This window comes from Orycteropus afer, unplaced genomic scaffold (assembly GCF_000298275.1).
Source record: "Orycteropus afer afer isolate SDZICR_OR568_19922 unplaced genomic scaffold, OryAfe1.0 scaffold00040, whole genome shotgun sequence".
Taxonomy (NCBI): Eukaryota; Metazoa; Chordata; class Mammalia; order Tubulidentata; family Orycteropodidae; genus Orycteropus; species Orycteropus afer.
In genome coordinates, this window is record NW_006921627.1 from 3335990 (window position 1) to 3360313 (window position 24324).

The window sequence follows — 24324 nt, forward strand, 5'->3', positions numbered from 1 at the left end:
CCTGAGGTCAGACACCAGGTAAAGGCATGGACCTGAATCAGCGTGAGGACCCATTGCACAGCTAACTAGGACCTGAGCGAGTAGGATAAATACTGACGTTAGTCCCTCCTGTGTGGCAGCTCTATATGAGGAGAAACCATAACCATAGTCACAAAAACCTATACAGAATTCTAAATCCTCACATCAACTCTCTGAAACCAGTGATGTTATTAACACTGTTTTACAGATGGGAGAAACTGAGGCACTGGATGTTAAGTCACTTGCCTGAGGTTAGGCAAGTGGAAGAATGCAGCTATGAGCCCAGGCAGTCTGGTGTCAAAGCCCCTAACTTGGCTGCCTCTATAGGCTTCTTAGTCTGTTCTTTACATGTGGAGGTTCCTAGTATAGAAAGGCAGAATAAAGGAAATGCAACCTTTCACTTATACAGCACTTTACAGTTTCTGCATCCACTGTCTCATTAGAGCTGAGGACAGGTGTTCTTATCCCCATCCTACTAATGCAGAGTCCAAAGCTTTGTGACTGCCAAGTCTTCCCCTCCTAGCTTCCTCTCTTTCCAATAATATTACAGAGACACTGATGAAAAGTCCTGGAAGGCCAACATCTTATCTGGGGGCGGAGGGAGATGAAAGGGGCTTTCTAGAAATGCTTTGGGCTGAGGGTTGAGAGCTGAGGTGAGGAAAGGTTGGCAGGGAGCTCCAAGAAAGCTGGTGGTAGGGGAGGTAGTGATGGAGCAGGAGGCAGCAAGTAGGAGCAGTAGGTTCCACGTGCTCCTACAGAGAGCTGAGTGGGCTGCAGAACCCCTGGAGACTCAGGGGTGGGAGCAGCTTCCCTCATGCAGTGCCTTGGCCCATGGGCCAGCAAGCAGCCTGCTGGTGCTCTCATTCATCGCAGGGGGTTAGGGTTAGGATGACACAGTCCCAGACCTGTCCATGCTTCTGCTCCATCCACTTCTATAGCCGAGGTTAATCCTTGAGGTGGGTTTGCTCAAACTCCAGCTAGAACAGAAGGCTTAGTCTCCACACCCTCCCTCTGAGGCTTGTCTTTAATATCTAGCCATCAGCCCCCAGGGTCTTATCCCTCTCCTGAACCCCCTAAGGCCCCAGGAGATAATAACAAGAACTTTGGATCTCAGCAGCCCCTGGGCCAACCCCCATGGTGTACACATGAGGACCTGAGCCCTGGAAAGTCAAGTGTGCAAGCCACACAAGCAGTTATAATGCCTATTGTATCTGAACCTGAGATCTCCTGACTCCTGGGGAATGGTGCTAGCCCTGCCGTGTTCTCCCTTCCCTGGTCCCTCTCCTTGATTAAAATTCCCTGGCTCAGGACAAGGCCTCTGTGCCCCCTCCACATCCAAGACTCACAGAATTTTAGGAGCAAAACAGATGCCTTCAGGGGCATCTGCACACTCATACACATATACACACCTCTTCATTTTGCAGAGAGGTGAAGGTCACCATGCCAGTAAGAGGCAGAGCCAGAATGTGGTCCCCTCTTCAGCCTGCAAAAGCAGCACCCTCCCCACTCCAGGAAGGAGGGCTAAGAGGGAGTTTGGACAGCAGGGCAACCACTGTCCTAAGCCCTGTATACAGAGGGGCTCCAGGAAGTATATGTCATTGGGACCCACAGGGAGGCTGGGCTCTCCAGCTGCTGCCGGTAGCCTGGCTACCCTTCTAGGAAACATTCTAGATCTCTCCCCTCCCACGATGCCCATACACACACTGCACAGGCAGCAAGAAGGCAGGTTTTAAAAAATCTCTAGATTCATACTTGGAATGGATATATACCCTCCTAGTTCATCCTAAAACATTTCCATGCCCCATTTTCACTCCCAGATGCCTGCACCCTTGTTTCCTTGTCCAGTACTCCCAATCTCAAACAGATCCTCTGGGACGTGGAAGAGAAAGGTCCCTGAGTCAATACTCATGACAACAACCTCGGTCCATTATGAATGAGCTGAGAGTGACCACTGAGGTCACTGCTCTGGCCTGTCTGTGCACTGCCTGAGGCCAGGGTCAGGGGAAGGCCACTGGAGGAAGGGCGAGCTGGGGAGGCCTGATTTGGTGTGGAAGGAAGGAGGCCTGGGGCAAGGGGAAAGACTATCTGACTTCTTCCTCCTCTCCCCATCCTCAGAGCTCCCCCAGACACCCCCAACTGTTACACACAAATCCCTTCCCATGCCACCTTCCACTCTGCCCACTCACACGAAAGCAGCCCCAATGGAAGTGCCCCCCAGCTTCCATGTCTGAGACATGGGAACAGGGCTTGCTCATATCTGGGCCCCAGACGCAGCTGCCAGCCAAACCCCAAACAAGTCAGATCGGTTGCTTAAGAAACCTCCTCCTCCTTCTACCTCCACCATCCCTGGTTTTCCTGGTCTCCCTTCTTTGGCAGTGCCAGAGACTTTCTGCCAGTGGGGAGTGGGGGTGGGAGGATATGGGCTCTTCTCAGCACAGAAGCTGCTGTTGGGTTTCCCTACCAGCTGGACTTCCCCCACCCCATTGCCACGTGCTTGGTCCCTCCCCTCACTCATGTAGTTATCTAAGCAGCAGGGTGTCAATCTGAGCCACTCAAGGCAATGCCCAGTAAGCCTGACAGCCAGGTGCCAACATCATCATCACCACCATCCCCCCACTTCCCCAGAAATGCAGACAGCTCAGGGCAGAGGACCAAGCCCAAGACCTGCTGGGAGGTGTGAGGACTGGAGCAATCAACTCCTGGCCAGACTGCTCCTCTCTGGCATTGTCAGCACTGGGCTTTGGGGCTACTGAGAGCAACCCATAGTGACCGTGCCCCACAGGGCGGGATGGCTTAGCTTTGCACCACCCTCTCCCCCTAAGCTGAGCCCACAGCTTAAATCAAGGGGCAGAGTCTCATAAGCCTACTTTCTGAGCCTTGGCCTCAAGCATGCAAGGGCCAAGCAGGGCCTTGGGCTTGCCAAGGAAGAGAAGATGGCTCCTCTGAGTCCAGTTCCAGCCACACCCCCACCAGGGAGGCTTCTCCCATGGCGGCAGGGACCCATGTCCAGCTAGAAGCAGGCTCTTCTGCACTCTTATTTAAGGCCAGCCACCCCATTTTGGGGGTAACCTCTAAAGTGGCCCAGTGCCCATGGTTTGTTCCCAGGCCTCAGGCAGTCCTCCACCCTGACACCCCCTGCCTTTCTCTGCACCAGCCCTGTCACCAACACCCTGGCTGCTGTCCCCCCCCCTTCCCATAGCACCCAAGTTTCTCGGGGTTGTCTGTGCTGATCCAGGCATGCAGACAGCACAAGGCTCTTGGCTAGCTCTCCCTGTGCTGCAGGGGCCGATTTCTATGCTACCCAGGGCTGTCAACTGGTACCAGCACTGCCGTCCTTCCCCACCTCCTAGCCTAGCATGCCTCCCCACCCCCAAGAGAATCCACAGCTCATGTCCCAACACCATAAGGTCCAAGTCATCTGTGTTCTGGACCTTCAGGATGCCCAGGCGTCTGGTCCTGAGCAGCTTCCCAAGCCCCAGCAATTGCTCCAGGCAGGAGGCAGCCGCAACCATCCAGCAGCTCTCTGTGCAGGGCAAAGAGACCAGCAAAGATGGTCCCCCAGCCTGCATGCCCCAGACACCCGGAAAACCCAGCCTGCCATTCTTTCCCACCAGCCGTCTAGCACTCACCTTTCTTCACCCTGTGAGCCCCTTAAGCTCTACTCCTTCCAGTGAGCCCCTCCTGGGATTCCCGGAGAGATCCAGACACCACCGCCAGGCAGAGCGCAGTGGGCGCAGATGCCCAAGTCACCCCAATTCACCGGGAACCGGGGCAGGCACGCAGTACACAGGACAGAGATGGAATGCCTGCCGCAGACGGCGGCGACCGGCAGGCAGCTGCCAGGGGACAGGGCGCTGGGTCAATAACAAACTGAGAAGGAAAGAGGGAGGGACGGCGGAGAGAGGAGAAAGGGGAGAGGGAGGAGAGAGCGCGCGTGTGCGAGCGAGCAAAGAGACGGAGCAGTGGAGTGACAGCTGGGGGTACATCTGTGATGACAGCGACAGCAGTACGCGCAGGCGAAGGCACACACAGGCGCGCACACACCAGAGGCTCTCGGCCGGGGCGGGCAGCGTTACCCTGGAAATGTTCACATTTCAGTGGAAAAAGCGCCAGGGGTTAACCGCTTCCAGCTCCGGGGAATAGGAAAGCTGCTTTACTGTATATCTCTATTGTCCTTCCACACGCGCCTCCAAGCTCCCTCTCGCCCCCAGCTGCCTCCCCTCCTCTGTCCCTTTCTCCTCTCTCTCTTTCCCTGTGGGGAGAGAGGGGCAGAACCCAGATGCAGAGCCAGCCAGCTGACTGTCCCCACCAAGACTGCCTGAAAGGCTGGGCCGGTCTCCTGTTTCAGAGATATGCAGGCGGCATCTCCATTCTCTGGTGGAAGGAGGAACAATTGAGTTCTTCTCTCCCTCAAAGGGTGATTCTTTCTAGAAGAGTATAAAGGGGGTGGTGGGGCTGACAGGCCTGATAGTCTTCCAGAACGGGACCTTGAGCCACACAAAGCCATTGGTCACACAGCTATACAGAGGTCACTGAGCTTCAGGATCTGACCAAAGTTTTCAGCACCTAAGTCAGGACCATTAGTATGAGCAAAAGGGCAGCGAAGGCAGGCTGGAGGCCTCAGGGTGGGTTGCCCCACAAAAGCTTGAGGCAGTGCCCTCAGTGCCCTGGGATGAGCCCTGGCGGAACCAGGAGAAAACTCAGCTGGCTTCTCTAAATTCTTTTCTCTTATCTACAGTGGGGTTGGCATGCCAAGGGGAAAGACAGCTATTCAAAAACTCAGACATCACAGAGTTGAAGAAACTGTTGTTCTGAGAGTTGAAAAGTGTCTGATCCAACATCCAAGTAAGGGAGGAGGCCTATCTTCCAGCTTTAAGCACTGACCCCTAAATGACCCTTCCTGTACATCTCTTCAAGCCTACCTGACAGCCAGCTGATGTGTTGGCAGTATGTCATCGATGTCCCAGTGTCCCTCTTCCATTTCAGCTGCTTTCCTCAGGAAAGTCACAGCCAGGACTGGGGATGGGAGTTGAGAAGCCCCCTTGACTCAGGACACCCTTGCACCCTCCTTTCTGCCTGCTCTGCTGGTGACATGCCATCTCTGGCTCTCCTGGTTTCTATTCTGTGGCAGTACCAGAGACTTCTGCCAGAAGAGGAGAGAACAGCTTTTACCCCTTGGGAGCTTCTTGCCTCTCATCTGGTCCTTCCAAGTAGGTTCCTTCCATGCACAGGTGCCACACGGGTCCTGTCTTTCAAGCAAATGAAGCCCCTGCCTTTCCCTAAACACCCTCCTGCTTCCTCATCTCCATTGAAACACACATCCTTCTGTGCACCTGAAATGTGCTCCTCACACATGGACTGTCTCCCACTCCTTCAATAACTCAGCTCCTTTATGAAGTTTCCCTGATTCCTTGATTCTTTCAAAGAACTTGAATGTCTTTTCTGATCACCTGTGATTCTTATCAGGAGCTCTGGTGGCATAGTGCCTAAGGCATTTGACTGTTAACCAGAAAGCTGGTGGTTCAAACCCACCAACCACTCCTTGGAAGGAAGATTGGGCAATCTACTACCATAGTGATATCGCCTCAGAAACCCAAGGAGGGATCGCTATGAGTCAGATCTGACTTGACAGCAGTGAGTTTGGTTTGGTTTTAGTGGTTCTTATGGTGGAAAATGTTGTGTAGAGGCTTTGTGTGGTGTGATTCAACGTCCTTTCCTATATGGTGAGCTGTTCAAGAAAAAGGACCTGCTTCATTTGACCTTATGTCCCCCACGCCTCTGTGCCTTCTTGTCAACTGAGTGAGGAATGGGAAAGATGAAAGACCCCAAGAGCAAGCATCAAGAGACCAAGAGTCTAGACTGATCTCTCATAACTAGCTATTTATTGGACACTCAAATCTCTGGGCTTCCGTTTCCTATCCTGTAAAACGAGGAGGTGGATGGAGCTCTCTGGTCTCCCATCTTGTACTGGCACTCTTTGACCTAAGTATTCTCTGAGCATCTGCTGGGTTCCCAGCTTGGATTAGGACCTAGGAACCTCCAGCTCTCAATCTAGGTAAATTCACAGCCTCCAGGCTATGCTGCAGAAGAAGAGGAGAAGGAAGGAAATGGCAGATATAAGAGCTAGGAGGTAAGAGATGGCATTTCTGACTCCTGGGAGTGATGGTCCCCAACACAGATGATTTCTGTGTGTGTGTGGAGAGCAGCTGTTTTGTTTTGCCATCTATGATGACAAAGCAGCACCGAGGTGACAGCCCGGACACAGAGCAAAGAGGTTCATCTTGATAAGCCGTCTGCCGCCTATGGCTTTATTGAGGCTCTTTGTTAGGCTGTCTGCAAACTGCAGGAGATCGCAAAGGAAAACTGGTTTGGAAGAAGGCACAAGATCATGGTGGAGAGGCAGGCGAGAGAGGGAGGGAGGAAGGCAGGATGGAGGAGGGCAAGAGGAAGGGGCTTAAGATCCACCCTCTTTTACCAGGTCATGGCAGATCCCCTGAGGACTAAGATCAGTGTCTGAAACAAAGGCCCTCCCTGCTCAGGCATGAGGGGGAGATTTCTTAGTAATTCACTGGGAGAAGCAACTGGAAGGCCCAGTGTCTCAAATTCCCCTTGGCCCCCCTTGCTGGATTTCTCTTCACTGAGAATTATTAGCCTGTCTGTGAACATAATAACATAATACATTATCTTCTGCATACAGCAGGTTTGCAGGAGGTGATGGAAGGGAGGGTGGCCAGCCTTGTGTGCCTCTGAGGTGGTGGCTCCAATGGGGCTTCTGACAGCAGCTGACCACTGAAGCAGAATAGGGATCCTATCAACAGGCCTGAGAGAAGGCTGGATGTTCATCTTGTCTGAGGTGAAAAAGCAAGATTTGGGTTCTGAGACAGAAGCTGAACAGAAACATTTGAAATTATTAAGGTCAACAGGTGGAAGTTTAGGTAGAGCACAACACAAAGTTGATGCATGTTTAAAGCTATTTTCATGCTCTTTACTACCTCTTAGTAAGGAGCATGGAAATAGGGAGCTCTGGTGACATAGTGCCTAAGGCATTTGACTGCTAACCAGAAGGCTGGTAGTTCAAACCTACCAGCCACTCCTCAGAAGGAAGATTGGGCAGTCTACTTCTGTAGAGATACTGCCATGAAACCCAAGGAGGGGTCGCTATGAGTTGAATTGACTCGATGGCAGTAAGTTTGGTTTTTTGGTTTGGTTACTACATCCTCTGGTGGTGCAGTGTCTAACGCATTGGACTGCTAACCAGACGGTTGGTGATTCAAACCCACCAGCCACTCCACAGAAGGAAGACAGGGCAATCTACTTCCAAAAAGATTTACTTCCTTGGAAACTGTGTTAGATTGAGTTCTCTAGAGAAACACAAAAACCAGCAAAGCGTATATATAGAGATTGAGAGAGAGAAAAAAAATTATCTTAGGAAAATGGCTCACAAACGTATAGAAGCCGGCAAGTCCAAAGTCCCTGGAGGAAACGTCAGGCTGGCGGCAGCTTTAGCTTCCGCAAACTCAGGGGGCCGAGAAATTAAAGGCTGGCAGGCAGTACAATGGTTGTTGACTCCAACGAAAGATGAATCCAAGATCTCCAGGCCGAGAGGTGGGCTGCTCACTCACAGAAGATTGTAGTCAACACACCAGGGTCCCAATCCCTCAAAGAATGTCTCTCTTCCCAGGATGTCCCTGGATATCCTGGAAGCAGGCCACACCCCTAGGGAAACTCCCCTTGGGCAGATTGGCCACTTAGAACACAGTCATCTGATCCCATCATGGGAACAACCACAGAGAACTGGGGTCCAGCCAAGTTGACACACAGCTCCAACTATCACAGAAACCCAGTGGGGGTCACTGTGAGTTGGAATCAACTCAATTGCAATGGGTTTGGTTTCTGGTTACTACCTCCTCTGTTGTGTTGTTGTTGTTGTTATGTGCCTTTGAGTCGGACCCGATTCATAGGGACCCCTTCTTGGGTTTCCGAGGTGATATCACTATGGAAGTAGATTGCCCAACCTTCCTTTCGAGGAGTGGCTGGTGGGTTTGAACTGCCAGCCTTCTGGTTAGCAGTCAAGTGCCTTAGGCACTACACCACCAGAGCTCTGGACTACCTCCTCTACTCTATACCAATTCCATTTTTCAGCACTCACTTAAATTCCCTGTTTCTGAGTGGATCCCTCCTACTGAGTCTTTAAGTAATCAAAGCACAGCTAAATATTCAGGATCTCAAATCTTGTATCTGTAAGAGGGTGGGGCTGAGCATAGGAGGAAGGAGGTTCAAGAAGATCCTGAGTCTTAGAGGTACGGGACTATGAGATCTTGGCAGAATTTTCCTTCCCAGTTAAGTGGCTGACTCAACTGAATTCACAAGTATGTATGTATGTGCATATGTAGTTAGGTAAGAAATAGATATTGAACCCCACTGTGTCACCATGAGTCAGAATTGATGGCAACTGCTTTGTCTGTGCATGTGTGTGTTTAATGTGCCAGGTACATCCTGAACTCAGCTCCTAAGGCTGCTACTAGCTCCTCTTCTAATGGAGTAAGACAGACAGTAAAGGAGTAATCAAATATATAAACAAAATCATGCTTCTTGGTGATAAATGCTCTACAGAAAATAAAAAGAGTGATGAGATAGAGAATGACTAGTAGAGGGGAAGGCTACTTTATCTGGGAAGTCAGGGAAGGTCTCTTTGGAGATAATGTTCGGGTTGAGATCTAATGATGAGAAGGAGCCAGCCATGTAAAGTGCTAGGGGGAGAGCATTCCAAGAAGAGATAACAGCTGGTACAAAGGCCTTGAGATGCAGCTGAGCTTAGAATGTTTGTGGGAGAAAATGATGCAAGTTAAAATCAGGGAGAATGGCAGCCAGCTCATGATGCAAGTTGAAAGGTAGGGTCTTATCAGTCATATTACAAAAAAGTTTAGATTTTGTTCTAAGGGCAGTGGGAAGCTGTCTTAGTTACCAAGTGCTGCTATAACAGAAATACCACAAATGGATGATTTTAACAAAGAAATTTATTCTCTCACAGTTTAGGAGGCTAGAAGTCCAAATTCAGGGCACAAGCTCTAGAGGAAGGCTTTCTCTCTGTCAGCTTTGGGGGAAGGTCCTTGTCTCCTTTCAACATCTGTGGGCCTGGCAATTCCTTGGAGATGTCCATGTATCTTGGCATCAATCTTGCCCCAGGGTCTAGGAGGGTCAGCACAGGGTCCAAAGGACCTACTCAGTTCCTGGCTCTTCTTTCTTGGTTGTAGTACAGTCCCTCTTCTCTCTGCTCACTTTTCTCTCCTTTAATCTCTTGTAACATAAAAGGTGTGACTCAAAACAAGGGTATGACTTGAGTAAGGGTATGACTTAAGTAAAGGTGAGACATGAGTCAGGGTGGGACTTGAGTCATGCCCTGTTGTAAGGCTATGACTCAAGATATGCCCCACACTAATCCTGCCTCCTTAACATATGTTGTTGCTGTTGCTGTTAGGTGCCGTCAAGGCAGCTCCAACTCATAAAAACCCTATGTACAACATAGAGTGAAACACTGTCCGGTCCTGTGCCAGCTTCAAAGTCCATTGTTGCAGCCACTGTGTCAATCTATCTTGTTTAGGATTTACAACACATAAAATGGAGGATCACAAAATGGAGGATAATGACACAATCCTGGGAATCATGGCATAGCCAAGCTGACACATATTTCTGAGAGAAAATTCAATGCATGACAGAAGCCATTCAAAGGTTTTAAGCAAGGAAATCTTCAGAAAGATCACTCTGGTGGATATGTGGAGAATAAATCACAGAGAGGCAGGTGTGGGAAGGAGGAAGACTCCTTAGGAGTCTACTCAATTAATCCAAGTGAAAGATGATGGTGACCTGATCTAGGATAGCAGCAGTAGAAGTGGGAAGAAGTGGACAGATTCATTAAATTTTGGAACTAAGTTCTGCAGAATTGGGGTGGTATGAGGAAAAATCATAGCAATTAGGTAGATAATGTACTCTGAAATGGAGAAGACTCAAGGAGGGTCAGGTTGGAGCAGGAAAGGGAAAAGTTTGGTTTTCAGCACATTAAGTTTGAAATGCCTATTGGGGTCCCAAGTGAGATGTCAAGGAGGCAGCTGGAATGTCCTAAATTCGGCAAAGGGTGCACAGGTGCAAAGGACATAGAGCTTGCCTTGGAGGTCCAGCTGTTGAGATGAAACTCAGTGGGAAGAATCTACTCTGTGACCTCTCTTCCCATTTCTATCCAAGGAGCCTCAAACATCTCAATTTCATTAGGGAAGAATTAATCTTCTACCTTCTCAAGATTTGCAATGTTAGAATCATAGAATTCCTTGCAGCTCAGAATCTCATGGTCTATGAGATTTGACAGTGAACAGTCTGGGTAGAAAGGCAGAATCTTGTTCTAGAAAGGATCTGAGACCTCTTTGACCACTGAGGCCAAGGACTGAATTAAATAAGCTTTCTTAAGCTCCAAAGGGAGCTCTGGTAGCATAGTGCCTAAGACACTTGACTGCTAACTAGAAGGCTGGCGGTTCAAACCCACCAGCCACTCCTCAGAAGGAAGGTTGGGCAATCTACTTCTGTAGTGATATTGCCTCAGCAACCCAAGGGGGGGTCGCTATGAGTCGGGTCTGACTTGATGGCACATAACAACAACAACAACAAGCCCTAAAAGTTTAGATCATTGTAAGCATTAGTGTGATTCCCCTCTGAAAAAAGTTTGAAGGTTCCTCCTCTTTCATTCAGCCTTTTTCTACAGGTAAAAGAAATCTGTCTAAAATGAATATCAAGGATGATCTTAAAAAGGAAAAAAGAAGAGGAAGAGACTAACGGGCCATGTACAGTTTTAGACAGAAATGTGCTAGTCTCCCAAGCACACACCTCACCTGCTGATTGTATGCTGTGTCTGTATCTCTCATCTGCATGAACCAATAAGTGTGTCTATCTTCTCATCTACTCTTTTCAGTCACCTAGACCTTGAAGCAGCAAAAAAATCTCCAAAAAACTCAAATGTCCCCATATTATAAGGCAAAGAAGGCTGGCCATAGTGTCACCTACAGAATTGCCATATGACTACAAGGCAAGGGAGGGGCTTCTGAGGGCCTTGATTTCTTCATCTCTAATGTCAGACCCGCTCCAGAATGACACTGTCCACTATGGCGGCCATCAGCCATGTGTGGTGACTTAAATCTAAATTTACACTCACCAAAATTAAATAAAATTTTTAAAATGCAGGTCCTCAGTGCCACTAACCACATTTCAAGTGCTCACTAGCCACATATGGCTAGTGGCCACTGCATGGGACAATGCAGATATAGGACATCTCAGAAAGTTTAGTTGGACAGTGATGTTTTAGAATAGAAGTTCTCAAAATACGGTCACTGGACAGTAGCATCAGCATCACCTGGGAACATTTTAGAAACACAAATTTTCAGGTCACACCCAGACCTACTGAATGAGAAACTCTGGGAATGAGGTTTTAACAAACTTGCCAGGTGATTTTACTGCACACTAAAATCTGAGAACCATAATCCTAGTCTAGAATAATTTTCTTCCACACCATCTCATTTGAGCCTCAACAAACACATATTCATTCTACCTTCTAGGGTAAGTGTAATTATGACCCATTTAACAGCTGAGGAAACAAATTCAAATCCAGGGCTACAACCCTGGCCCTTTGACCCCTCCTCAGTCTCATCTTTTTCCACCAAATTTCTCTAGAATTATCAGATTGGGGTAAAAAAAATTCAATTCTGTATCTCTGCACCATATTGGAACTCCAGTCCCTATTGGAAAAGTCAGATGTGTATTCAGGAAATCACAATGATTATGATAGAAAATCTCTCCAGTGGCTTTTGGGGTGACTCTGGAATTTCTCATGAACATGGCATAGTGTTCATAGATCTAGGAACCAAGCTGCTTGGTTCATATCTGAGATTTTCTGTTTATCAGCTGTGTGATCCTGGGCATGTTACTTAACTTCTCTGTGTTGGAAGCCTGTCCTCTAAAATAGATGGTAGTATTTATCTCAGAGTCATTGTGAGGGTTGTATGGAATAATATCCATCATGCAGTTAGAACAGTGCCTGGCATAGAGGAAGCACTATAGGAGTGTTTGCCACTGTTATTAATTGCTAGCTCTGGTGGCGTAATGCCTAAGGCATTTGACTGCTAACCAGAAAGCTTGTGGTTCAAACCCACTAGCCACTCCTCAGAAGGAAGATTGGGCAATCTATTTCCATAGAGATACCACCTCAGAAACCCAAGAAGGGGTTGCTATGAGTCAGATCTGACTCAATGTCAGTGAGTTTGAGCTTTTCACTGGCTCCAGTTAGTTGGCTAAACAGAGCTAAAGAACACTCTTAGGTTAAACATTTACCTCAAGTAGACACACGCCCTGGAGAGAACAATCATGGGAGAAGGAAGGGCTGCTTATGCACAGGGAGATAGCTCAGGGTGCAGAAGAGTATGAAGGGATGGACACTGGGAGGAGGTAACTATGGGGAGGAAGTGGGAGGGGAGCTGTTGCATTGTAAATTTTGGTCAATGACATGAGACAAAGTATATGTGAACTGCTATATGAAAAGTGTATTTACTCTGTAAATCTTCACCCAAATCCTAATAAAAAAAAAAGAAGAAAAGAACACTCTTAGGCATATAAATGAAGGATTAGCTGCATCTAGACCTCAGCTAAAAGGTACCTGGGTGGTCCAAAAGGTTTGTGCTTGGCTACTAACCTAAATTTTGGTGGTTCAAACCCACCCAGTGGTACCATGGAAGAAAGGCCTGGTGATCTGCTTACATACAAAATTACAGCCAAGAGAACCTACAGAGCAGTACTACTCTGTTACACATGAGGTCCTATGAGTCAAAATCAATTTGATGGCAATGAGTAGATCCCAGCCAGAGAGCTGCAGCTTACCTATGCACCTTGGGAAGGATGCAGCCAAAGAGAGCCACCCTGCAGTCACTGTAGCCCATGTGGGCCAACAGCATAAAGTCACTGAAGCTGGACTCAGCAGGTACATCTTGTCAACTTTGGCCCACCTATTTGAGTAGCCTGTGTGTTAACTGGTCATTGTTGGGAGCACCTTCTGGGCTTCCTTTGTCACACAGATTTGTACAAGGTCCAAAGACATGACTCATAGAATGCTTGTTTTTGTTGCTGTTGTAGTTGTCATTGAGTCAGCTCTGATTCATGACCCCCTTATGTACAACAGAACAAAACTTTGCCAGGTCCCACACCATCTTCATGATTGTCGGTATGCTTGAGTTCATTATTGTAACCACTGTGTATTTTGAAAAAGGAGCTCTGGTGGCATAGTGGATAAGGCATTTACATGCTAGCCAAAAGGTCAGCAGTTCAAATCCATTAGCCGCTCTGGGGAAGATGAAGCAATCTACTTCCGTAAAGATGTACAGACTCAGAAACCCAATGGGGATCACTATGAGTCAGAATTGACTCTATGACAGTGGGGGTTTTGTGTGTATTTTGAGTGCCTTCCATCCTTGGGGACTCATTTCCCAGCATATATTGGACAATATTCTCTTGTGATCATAGGATTTTCATTGGCTAATTTTCAGAAATAAACCACCAGGCCTTTCTTCCTAGTTTCTTGGTCTGGAGGCTCCACTAAATACCATGGGTGACCCTGCTGGCACTTGAAACACTGACATAGCTTCCAGCACCATAGCAGCATGTAAGCCACCACAGTACAACAAACTGACAGGCAGGTGGTATAAAGTGCTGGATCTCTCAAATTTGGGCACAGGCCCTATTCTGGCCATTTGAGCCCATCTCTGGCAAGGTGCCCACCCATCTATGTTAGCTCAGGATCATGGTACCTTGAGAGCTCAATATCCTTGCTGCCACTCTCCTTCCAAGAAAGAGTATTCTAAGACTACTGCATCTTCCAGAAACAATGGTGCTGGAAGCAGTCATCTTCCCAGCCTTTGGATGCTCATTTCTCTTCTTTGGGAGAGATGTAAAAGGGCAGGTGCCTCCCCGGTTCTCTTGGAATTTATTAAAATGTCACCTCCTCTGTGAAGCCTTCCCTCCCTCTCCTTAGGCTTATACATGCCTCTGTTGGTTCTCATTTCACTGTATTATAAAGTTCTGCCTCCCCAACAGACTGTACCCTCCCCAAGGACAGAGTCCATTGTTGTTCATCTTTGTATCCGCAACACCTGGCACAGTGTCTGGCCTTGTTTCCTGAGAGCATTTGAGAGCAGACACTTCAACTTCCTTATTCCCGGTTTACAGATGAGGAAACCCAAGCTTAGGGTGGGAGCACAGCTTACTCATACCCCATTTGGCAAGACTAGAGTCCAGGACTAGAGAGTAGAGAGGTTAAGAGCTTGAGCCTTGTTATGGATTGAATTTTATCCATCCAAGTATGTGTGTTGGAATCCTAACTCCTATAACTGTGGATAAGGAGCACTGTTGAGGAGATGGTTAAGCACTTGGCTGCCTACCTAACGGTTGGATATTTGAACCCACCAGTGGCTTTGCAGGGAAAAGAGCTAGCGATCTGCTCGCATGAAGATTATAGCTTAGAAAACCCTATGAAGTAGTTCTACTCTTTCTTATAGGGTCACTGTGGGTTTAATGGACTAGAGGGCAAAAAAACAACAACAACAACATACCTGTGGATATAATCCTGTTTGGAAATACTCACTGCCATTGAGTCCAACCCAACTCATGGCGACTCCTCCTTGGGTTTCCGAGGCGGTATCACTGCAGAAGTAGTTTGCCTAACCTTCCTTCTGAGGAGTGGCTGGTGGGTTTGAACTGCCAGCCTTCTGGTTAGCAGTCAAATGCCTTAGGTTAATGAGGTCATACCAGTGTAGGGTGTATCCTAAACCTAAAAGAGCAGATTACACACAGACAGAAGCAATAGAAGCAATACTGAGGAAGACAGATGCCATCTGAGGGTTGTTAAGGACCATGGAAGGCCGCAGGGTACAGACGAGGAAGGAATTGACAGGGTTGAGACCCTGGTTTGGACTTTTAGACTCCGGAATGATGAGAAAATAAATTTCAGTTCTTTGGAGCCACCCACTTATTTGTGTATAGCAACACTAGCTAACGAAGACAGGCCCTCGAGACAGACAGGCCCTGGTTAAAGTGCTGGTTCTGTTATTTACTAGCAGGGTGACTTGATTAAGCCCTGTAAACCTCTGTAAACCTCTATTCCCTCAGCTGCAAAGTCTGAACAATAATAGAAGTCATCTATTGAGGGGATCAAACAAACTCATGGATGTCAAGGGGCCTGGCACATCAGAAGCATCCAACACATTTTCTGTATTATTGTACCAGACAGTAGGAAGTTGGCCTAGATTTTTGTTTCTTTTTCTTTTCAGTATAAGCTGCCTTTTCAGTCTATTCTTTGTCCTCAAGTTTTCCTGGAGCTCTTTGTCCCAGATTTCTCTTACTGTGTGAGCACCAGCTTGGGTTCTCCAAGTCTATTTAGGAAGGAAAGAGGCATGAGTGGCCCTTTTAAGAGGAGTCATTGGAAGAGCTACTTTTGTGGGCTGGAAGCACCTATAGTCTCCTGCTTGCAAACCTGGATAAATCTCCTCAGGATTTTCAGTTAAGGAAAGAGCCTTCTTACAGAGTGGGGGAGACCCTAAGCAAGAATCAAGCATAAAAGAGATTGTTACAGCACCTGACTAAAGATCTAGGAAGTCCCATGAATGGCCCAACTCACAATGGCCCTGCCTTCCAGTCTTAATTTACCACTTTTGGTCATGTGACCTTGAACAAATGACTCCATCTCTCTGGGCTTCTATTTTTCCATCTGTGGGAAGAAGGGAGATGACCTGCCCAATCCACCTGGCTTGAGTGCCCAGAGATCCAAACATACATACCGTCCTCAATTGTTCTCTAGAATCTGAGCCACATCTTTCTCTCAGGGCATTTTCTGTCATTATCCTTCAGCTAGGGGAAGCAGAAGCCACCAGTGTCTCTCCTCTTGGCCCCCCACCCCCAGGAACCTCAGATTCTCACTCTGGCGTCTGACTCCCTCTCCCCATCCACTCTCTGTCTGGGTGCTATCTCTCCCCTCAGTTCCTGCTGATGCACCTCCTTTGTTTAACGTGAATCTATTTTTTTTTCTCTCACTCCTCTCTCTCCCTTCCAACCACCCCCCCTTCACACACACATGGTTTTGCCCTCCCCCTCCCTATTTCTCGATAGCGGTGGGCATCCAGATAAAGCTGGAATTCCTCCAACGCAAACTCTGGGCAGCGACACAACAGGTAGGTGTGCCAGTGCCAGGGCCAGATCAGGGACCATAGGACTCACCAACATCTTTGCAGTGAGGAGGGGCTGGTCCCTTCAATTTCACCTTGAATTCTTCCCCAGGAGCACTCCCCCAGTGAGACCGCTGTCCTTCACTTAGGTCTCCTGAGTCAGTCCTCTCAGCAGCCACTAGTGGATGCTCTCTTAGATTCTTGCCTTCTCCACTTTCTTGGTTCCCCCACATCTCCTGGGCCAGACCTCAGTTTCTGGCTCCTACCTTCCTACTCCATTGCTTTCTGCAAATGCAGGCACACTATGTATATACTATATATGCACACACCACACATGCATTCAATATACACATATCAACTACTCCCTACACGTGAATACACCCCAATATATACCTTACATCCACAGATGCACACACACACATTCATGCACATGGGCATATACCACTACAATTTCTCTTCTTTCTTCTAGTGCAGTGGGGTAGATGAGCCGTGCCCAGTGAGCTGCCAGGACAGTGTAAGTTCTTCCTCTGTGTGAAGGGTGAAATGAGAATCTTGGGCCCTTCTACTCATGTACTCTCAATGGGGTAGCTTCCCTCCTTCCCAAGGGCCCTTCTTCTCTGTGCTGCTGGGCTCAAAGAGGATATCTATTCATTTGACCTCCAGGCTTGCCTTCCAAAGCTGCCAGGATAGGCAGAAGGAAGGAGGAGTCAGTGGCTAGCCCCTGCTGTGAACTTCCTTCTGTGTTTCTTCCCTAGGACCTGAACTGCTTCATCATAGACAACAATGGATTCATCCTGATCTCAGAGCAGTCCCAAGAGGTAAGTTATTGGGGAAGTAGAACTAGGGACAGAGGGGCAGGAAGAGAGGCTAAGATGCTCAACAACCACTTCAATCAAAGAAAAGGTCAGAGCATCTAGAAGGCAAGCCTGGCTCAGAGCCAAGAAGAAGAGCAAAAGGTGATGAAAATGACCTCTCTTCTCAGAGCCAAAGTCAGCAGGGCAAGAATACAAAATTCCAAGGACTCTTCAGTTCTGATGGCCAGAGGAGATAGGACTTCTTTGTCTATAACTAGTTTGCCTTCTCTGAGGTTAGCAGAGACAATGTCCACTTCACACAGAAATTAGGAGAGGCACAGTGAATCTACACTGTGGAGTCCACTCCTGACCACACTGCACCCATGGTTTCTGGGCCATGTCTGTGGCCCTAACTGGCATGACCTTTGAGGGCTTGGAAGATTTCAAAGACCTTGTGGCCTCCCAGATTTTGAAGCCCCCTCTCTTCCCTTGCACTGCCTCACTCTCCTGTCCCTGTCCCTCTCTTTTCTACCTTCATGGGGGCCCAACAGGCTGAGCATTCCCCACTTCCTGTTCTCTTCCTGCCTACTGATGTTGTTGCATGCCTTTGAGTCAACTCCAACTCATAATGGTCCCCTGTGACAGAGTCAAACTACCCCACAGGGTTTCCGAGGCTGTAATTTTTACAGGAGCAGATCACCAGGTGTTTTCTTCCCTGGAGCTGCTGGTGAGTTCAAACTATGGACGTTTTGGTTAGCAGCCGAGCACTTAATCACTGCACAGCAGGACTCCTTCTCCCGCCTTGACCTGCCTTATGCAGAATTCAGTTCTAGCCCACCAAGCCTGACCCTCATTATGCTGGAGGGGAAAGAAATGAGTGGAAACCACCCTTCCTCCTCTAGAGGCTGGCTTGGACATCCTAATCTCCCTGCAGGCAAATGTCTTGCTGGACATGACCTGTGCTCAGACCTGCAAAAGAGAAAGTACAATGCTGATTTTGTATGCCGAGGCCCAAACTGGGCCCTGAAGTTAATTATTTACTTAATCGAATCAGACTGGAAAAGGAGCCTGTCTAAACCTGAATATATTCCCCTGAAAGATTTCCTTGAGACACGCTTGAAGTATCGCAAGAACTGCAGCCAGAGCCTCTGAGAAATGGAAATAGTAATTGGTTCAATGTGAGCTCTGCCACTAATTAGAGGTGTGATTTGAGCAAGCAACTTGTGCCTCAGTTTCCTCTTCTTTAAAATGAAGGGCTGGACTACATGATTCCTGAGGTTCCTAAGGTTCTAAAGTGCCCAGCGTATTGGCAGAGGTGTGGGAGGCCTCGGCAGAGGATGCTGTTGACTGAGGTTGTCCCACACAAGGCAGGGCTCTGGCCTCTTCAGGATCCACAGGAGTCCTCAGGCTGGGGTAGGAACCAGGGTGGGCGAAAAAGACCTGAGAAAGAGGGCAGCTGAAAAAGAAGGGCCACCAAGTGTTCAGGGAATCTAGTTCTTTGAAGATGGTCTTTAAACAGCCCACTTGTGTGCAGCACTTTCCAGCAACAAGAGTAGCGAAAAGGAAGATGTTTTTATTCACTTTCTCTTGGTAGGAGCTGAAGCCAGGGGTTGGTGATCAGATAGCTTTTGCAAGACTCTAATTAATTGCAGAGCTCTGGTGGAAGGAAGACTGGGCAATCTACTTCCGTAGTGATACCACCTCGAAAATCCAAGGAGGGGTTGCTATGAGTCGGATCCGACTCAACGGCCATGAGTTTGGTTTGGTTTTGGTTTTGGGGTATAGAGGGTATGACATTTGGCCAGAAGTTCAGTGGTTCAAACCCACCAGCTGCTTCACAGGAGGAAGATGAGGCAATCTACTTCCATAAAGATTTACAGCCTTGGAAACCCAGTGGGGGTTGCTATGAGTTGGAATCAACTCAATGACAGTGGGTTTGGGGGTTTTTTTTTAATTGTTGTTGAGGCAGTGGTAATTCAGTGGCAGAATTTTCCTCTCCATGTGGAAGACCCAGGGTTCGGTTTCTAACCAGTGCACCTCATGCATAGCCACCACACATCACTCAGTGGAGACTTACACATTGCTATGATGCTGAACCAGAAGGCTGGTGGTTCAAACCCACCAGCCACTCCTCGGAAGGAAGGTTGGGCAATCTACTTCCCTAGTGATACTGCCTCGGAAACCCAAGGAGGGGTCGCTATGAGTCAGGTACGACTCGACGGCACATAACAACAACAACAATGATGCTGAACAAGTTTCAGTGGAGCTTCCAGACTAAGACAGACTAGGAAGAAAGGCCTGGCAATCTACTCCCCAAAGTTAAGCAATGAGAACTGTGAATCACAATAGTCTGATCCTGTTGCACATGGGTCCCCGTGAGTCAGGGGCAGACTCGATAACAACTGCTAATCACTCATTACGATCACCTGGGTGCCTCTGTTTTTCCTCCTCTTCTCTGGTACCCTCTTTTGGCCATTTCACTCTTCCATTTGAGTATTTCTAAACTGAACAGAGCTCTGGTAGCATAGTGGCTAAGACACTTGCCTGCTAACCAGACGGCTGGCGGTTCAAATCCACCAGCCACTCCTCGGAAGGAAGGTTGGGCAATCCTACTTCCGTAGTGATACTGCCTCGGAAACCCAAGAAGGGGTCGCTATGAGTCGGGGCCGACTCGACGGCACATAACAACAACAACAACAACAACAAACTGAACAGAGCAACAGTCAATTTCAGAACTTATCGATTGCTCAGGGAGGAAAGCGGGTGGTGACAAAGTTGAAACCAGTGGTGGGAATGAGGCTTTGTGACTATCTGATGCTCTTAATCACTCATGCTCTGACTCCTGTCACCCTGGGTAACTGAGCATGGCCGTTTCTCCAAGTGTCCTGTGGTGTTGGCTTTCAAGGGGCAGAGGATGGGCCCTGGTGGCCTAAGGAGTTTCAGAGAAAGTGTGAAAGCCTTGGACATCGAGGCAGGAGGGATGTAGAGAGAAGACAGACAAGTCCAAGAGACAGTGCTCTTGAGCAGAAGTCAGCCAGCTTTTTCTATAAAAGGCCAGATAGTACACATTTCAGGTTTTGTGGGCCAGATGGTTGCTGCCACAATGACGCAGCTCTGTCACTGTAGTGCGAATGCAACCAAAAACAATATGGAAATGAATGGGTGTGGCTTTGTTCCAATAAAACTGTATTTATGGGCACTGAAATTTCAATCCCGTATCATTTTCACCTGTCACAGAATATTCTTCTTCTTTTGATTCTATTTTTAATCATTTGAAAATGTAAAAACCATTCTTCGCTTGAAGGTGAACAAACATAGGCAGTGAGCTACATTTGGTCCTCAGGCCAAAGTTTGCTGACCTGGACTCCAGAGGCAGATAGGACAACTTTGTAGGGAGCTGGGTGTAGGATGAGAACCAATCCAAGAACAGGGAGCACTTCAAGAGAAGCTGTTAAGGGCAGGTGCTGCTCATTGAAAGGAGGAGCCCCCACCCCTCCAAGACAATGAGCCTTTTGCATAACCCAATGGGTCATTTGGTTCTGGTCTACCCAGACCACATTTGCTTGCATGTCATCACAAAATATAGTATCACTGGTAACGACTTTGGGGAATATGTAGCCAAAAACAGTTACCACAGAATCAATTCTGACTCATGGTGACCCCATGTGTGTCAGAATAGAACTGTGCTCCAAAGGGCTTTCAGTGGCTGCAGACACCCAGGCCTTTCTTTTGAGGCAGCTCTGGGTGGACTCGAACCCCCAACCTTCCAGCCAAGCCATGTTAACCATTGGTACCACCCAGAAACTCTCTCTCTCTCTCTCTCTCTCTATATATATATATATATATACATATTTATAGATATACGTATGTATTTTACATTTTATGAAGTATTTGCTTACTTATCTTATTTTTCCCTATTTCTTCAACTATTTATTTTCTTTTCATTTCATATATAGTTTTATAAGCCATCCTAAAATCCTTGTGAAATGAAGCAAGGTATAAATAAAATAAAATTTAATTTTCATAATAGGCTTGGCACCTTCTAGAGACTCCTCCCAGAGTCCCAAGCACCCACTGAGCTTGGCGTTACCCCCACCTCCCTAACACAGCGCACTGTTCCCAACCACCACCACTACCACCATCACCACCCCTGTAAGGACCCAAAAGAGGCAAACCTTCCCCTCGTCATTGGTGAGGGTGTACTAATCTCATTTTACACTGCAAGAGATCAAAGATCAGCAAGGTTTAGTTATTAGCCAAGGCCTCATTGCTGTGGAAATGCCAGGCTTTGCACGTAAAAATACAAGCAAAGAGGACTGATGGTAAAGGGGAGTGAGGTGTTCTAGAAAAGATGCTATGGCGAGGAAAACCAAACTAGGAGAACACTGGTTTTTATAGGACTTGAGAATTTGTAGGACAAGGTTGGTGACCCCAGGAAAACTGGCCTTCTCTGAAGGTGTGGCAAGCTGCAAGTCCCAGTTTCCTGGGTAGCCACCTCCTTTCCCTGAGCCCCAACCTGAGTCACTCTGTTAATTCTCAGATCAGAGTTCATTCGTTACACTGCACTTGACAGCTGATGCTAAAAACTACTACTATTGGCTGAGTCTTATGGAACTAGGACTAATAATGTCTCCAGGGAGGCACCCTGGTAATGCAGCAGTTAAAACACTCAGCTGCTAATCAAAAGGTCAGCAGCTGGAACCCACCAGCCACTCCACAGGAGAAAGATGTGACAGTAAAGATTGTAACCCTGGAAACCCTATGGGGCAGTTCTGCTCTGTCCTACAGAGTATCTATGAGTCAGAATCGACTAGAAGGAGTTTGTTTTTTGTAATGCCTCAAGAACCCTGAAAGGCCAGGCCCAGGAATCCTGACTCCTGTGTTCAGCAGTATCTTTTCAGGGTTCAGTTCCTCTCTCTTCCATATGGATGATTTTGACCCTATTAGTGCCTAAGGCACTTGACTGCTAACCACAAGACTGGCAGTTCAAACCCACCTGCCACTCCTTGGAAGGAAGATGGGGCAATCTACTTCCACAGTGATACTGCCTTGGCAACCCAAGGAGGGGTCGCTATGAGTTGGGGATGACTCGATGGCACATAACAACAACAACAACAACAACATCTGAGCTGCATAAGGTTATGAAAGTGGGGTGTACTCCAGGGTCAGCAGGCCTGAGTTAGATTCCTCACTCAGTTGTGACTTCAGACAAGTTCCATAAGTTCTCTGAATCTCAGCATTTCTCAGGTGCCTGGGGATCTGGAGAGAGAAGCCTGTTATTGCTCAACATGCAAATAATCTCCCCCAGATAAACTCTTCCAAGCCCTTCCTCTTTCAGGCCCTCCTGCCTCTACAAACAATGAGCTTTGAGCCCCAGAGGACCCACCTGCAGGTGGCCCAGGGAGTGGCTGCTTGGCACTCTGGTGCTGTTCCAGGCCTGCTGATTAGACATTTGGTCCCAATGGGTCTCTCTTCCGTCTTATAGTGTTGTTGTTGTTGTTGTTAGATGCCATCAAGTGAGTTCCAACTCATAGCAACCGCATGAATAACATGACTAAATGCTGCTGGGTCCTGCACCATCCTTACAATCACAGCTATGTTTGAGCCCATTGTTACAGCCATTGTGTCAATCCATCTCATTAAAGGTCTTTCTCTTTTCCACTGACCTCCCAAGCATAATATCCTTCTCTAGGGACTAGACCCTCCTGATAACACTTCCAAAGTGTGAGACAAAGTCTTACCACCCTTGCTTCTAAGGAGCATTCTGGGTGTACTTCTTCCATGACAGATTTGTTGATTCTTCTGGCAGTCCATGGTATATTCAATATTCTTCACCAACACCGTAATTCAAATGCATCAGTTCTTCTTTGGTTTTCCTTATTCATTATCCAGCTTTCACGTGCATATGAGACAACTGAAAATACCATGACTTGGATCAGGTTCACCTTAATCTTTGTCATAGTGAAAAAACTACAGGTCTGTTTGAAATCTAAAACAAAGAGTTTATTATGGTGAAAGAGTGTTTTGCAAAATGGTGAAATACAGAGAAGCTTTTGACAAAATGGTCTCAGGAGAAACAAAGGTACAGAGGTTAATAAAAATAAAAATGGCAATTGAGGGTGGAGGTATATTTGGAGGGATGTGATTGGATAATATTTGCAGAGTTGCAGGTACTAGGGTCCTGGCTGACCACTTCTGCAGGAATTGGTCTTTGTTGGGATGGCTCTAGGTGACAGGATTTTGGCTGACTATAAGTTTCCTAAAACAATTTTAAAATTTAGATACAGAGTGCTGTAAAGGGAAGTCTAGGGGCATTTTCTGAGAATTGGCCAACCACCAAAACCCATGTTGCCTGGCACATTAGGTTATCTAGACACTTGGAGCCTGGTATCTGTGGCACAGTGCCTAAGGCATTTGACTGCTAACCAGAAGGCTGGTGGTTCAAACCCACCAGCCACTCCTTGGAAGGAGGACTGGGCAATCTACTTCTATAGTGATACCACCTTGGAAACCCAAAGAGGGGTTGCTATGAGTCAGAACTGCCTCATCTTTCTTCCATGGAGTGGCTGGTGGGTTCCAACCACTGGCCTTTTGGTTAGCAGCCCAATGCTTCAACCACAGTGCCACCAGAGCTCCTTAGAAAAGCTATATGCATGTCTCTATGTAACATTAGTTTATTCTAACCATAAATACAGCTCTCTGAAGTTTTTATTTTATTTTATTTTTGATTTGGGTGAAAATTTACAGAGTAAATTCATTTTCCATATGGCAGTTCAGACACATTTTGTCTCATGACATTGTTTGCAATTCCTCACAATGTAACAGCTCTCTTCCCACTTCCTCTCTGTGTCCTTCCCTCCCATGCATTCCTGCCTCACCCCCCAGCTATTTCCCTGTGCAAACACTGCCATCTCTCCGAGGTTTTAACCACAACTGATGTTCTTTAACATCTCTGTGAGTAAAGTAAGGAAAATCACATTTTTTTCTGTAGAATTGCTCATACTTTGGTCCCAGGTGCAGTGGAAATTTTTACAGAAGTGATAGGCTGCATTGTATATCAGGAAAGTACAAAACGGAGTCACTGATGCCAAGGAGACATTTGCCCTAGCCTTTAGTTATAAGTCTTAGTCAAGTTAATAGTCTTCAGGAGTTCCAGTAAAATGGCAGAATAGGCAGAAGACTGCACAGACCCTCTTCAACAAAGAAAAGGGAACCAATTAACACAGATACAGAAGATAATCCTGGACCCCTGAGCTTTGAAGGGAAGA

At 47.5% G+C, this 24324-nt stretch overlaps 1 protein-coding gene across 1 annotated transcript in view; it reads left to right on the forward strand.

Annotated features, from left to right (window-relative positions):
- CACNA2D4 (calcium voltage-gated channel auxiliary subunit alpha2delta 4) overlaps positions 1 to 24324 on the forward strand; it is a 162810-nt gene that overhangs the window by 118260 nt on the left and 20226 nt on the right. The window contains exons 27-29 of the mRNA XM_007937030.2: positions 16207 to 16268; positions 16732 to 16776; positions 17018 to 17080. Coding sequence (XP_007935221.2) covers positions 16207 to 16268; positions 16732 to 16776; positions 17018 to 17080 — 170 coding nt within the window. The remainder of the gene's footprint in view (positions 1 to 16206; positions 16269 to 16731; positions 16777 to 17017; positions 17081 to 24324) is intronic.